The 1519-nt window shown below is 51.3% G+C and overlaps 1 protein-coding gene across 1 annotated transcript; it reads left to right on the plus strand.

The window, feature by feature from the left end:
- Nucleotides 1-6: 6 nt before the first annotated feature.
- Nucleotides 7-1512, plus strand: LOC111140591 (spermatogenesis-associated protein 31E1-like; the record flags this gene model as incomplete). The annotated part of the gene is made up of 1 exon (XM_022492797.1): nucleotides 7-1512. A coding segment is annotated over one exon (1506 nt), but the record flags the coding sequence as incomplete, so codon positions are not given.
- Nucleotides 1513-1519: the final 7 nt, after the last annotated feature.

Consider the following 1519-nt stretch of genomic DNA (forward strand, 5'->3'; position numbering starts at 1 on the left):
GGGAAGACTTTACCCACTATGGAGAAAAGATCTCCAAAATTCTTTAGTCAAGTCCCTCCAAAGCTTCCGGTGGACCACCAGGCCTTCCAGGCCCACAGGTCAGTTTCCACCTTTCAAGGGGACTTTGTCATCTTTAATATCCAGAAGCCACAGCTTCAAAGGAAGCCCAGCAGGGATAAACAGCAAAGCAGCTTGCCCCACAAGGTTCAGCTGTCTCTGGAACTGATGTGGCCTCGGGATGAATTCCTGGGGGTGAGTCAGGCAGAGGGAGAGCAGGGGCTCTCAAGGCCCTTTGTGTTTAAAGGCAAAAGCAGCCAGGCTACATGGAGGACCAGGCCCAGATACCACAGGAAGTATCAAGCAAGATTCCTAGTAGAGAAGATCTTTGGTAAGAGTCTACGGCAGTGTCTGAAGAGGACCCCAACAGGTCTCTCCAGGATCTCAGCTAGGTTCCCAGTGAAGGTTCTGGGAACCAACTCTGAGAAGGAATTTGGAAGACCCTTGATAAGGGCCTTGGAGTGGGACCCAGGAAAATACTTAGCCAGGGGCCCGGATAAGAAACATCTAGAAAAAACATTAAAGGTTCATTTGCACAGGAAATTGGGACAGATCAGTGAGGGTCTGATCCCTGTGACTGTGCGTCGATCCTGGTTTGTGGCCAGCCATGCTTTTCCCAAGTCCCAACCCCACATGGATATCAGAAATCTAGCACCCTTGAAGGATCGGAAGCCCTGCATAAACACCTCCCATGAGCTGTCCTTCCTTTGTCCTAACATTCAGCAGAAGCTGGAAACACACATCATAAGTTTTCGAGTGAGGCGTAAGTGGGACCTACCTCTCCAAACTGTTGAGCCCATAGATCTCCAACTACATGAAGCTCAACACTTGCCCTTTCCCCAGTCCCCCTTTCCGTGCTCAGCCACCTTTGTACCTAGGGCCCCTTCAAAAGCCAAATTTTACAAGTTCTTGGGGAAACCACCTCAGCCTCATCCAGGAGAGAAGTGTATAACTGAAAAGTCTGATCCCACTTCAGGGAGTCCCCTGCCTATTCCCTTACCCATACGTGAGCAAATCCAGCAGGCCCTGGGAGGGACTTCACCTGGTGATGGCCATCAGTCCTCAGAGACGTCTTTATCAGCACAGGAGGGCAGATCACCTCCTCAGGCCTCCATTCTCAGCCTCCTAAACAGAACCCTGCACAGCAAGACTATTATGGGGGCCAAGAAAGACAACCTGGAACCAAGTCCAAGTTTATCAATGGCCAGGAATGAGCTAAAGGAGGAGAGTGGGGGTCAGACCTCACCAGACAAGGTAGCAACACTGAAGATGAAGCTCAGGTCCCAAACTCCAAGGGCCAAAGGGGCCACGGAGGCGATGGAGGCCAAGAAGGCCCCTGCTTGGAAAGTCACCTTAAGACCCAGTGGGCTGGCCAACAAATCAGCCATTTACGTGGATCTGAGGAGATCAGGATCTCCAGGTGCTAGGAAAAGCCCCTCACCATCTACAGTGTTGGTTGCTC

This window comes from Enhydra lutris, unplaced genomic scaffold (assembly GCF_002288905.1).
Source record: "Enhydra lutris kenyoni isolate GAN:26980312 unplaced genomic scaffold, ASM228890v2 scaffoldscaffold4809, whole genome shotgun sequence".
In the NCBI taxonomy this organism is placed as follows: domain Eukaryota; kingdom Metazoa; phylum Chordata; class Mammalia; order Carnivora; family Mustelidae; genus Enhydra; species Enhydra lutris.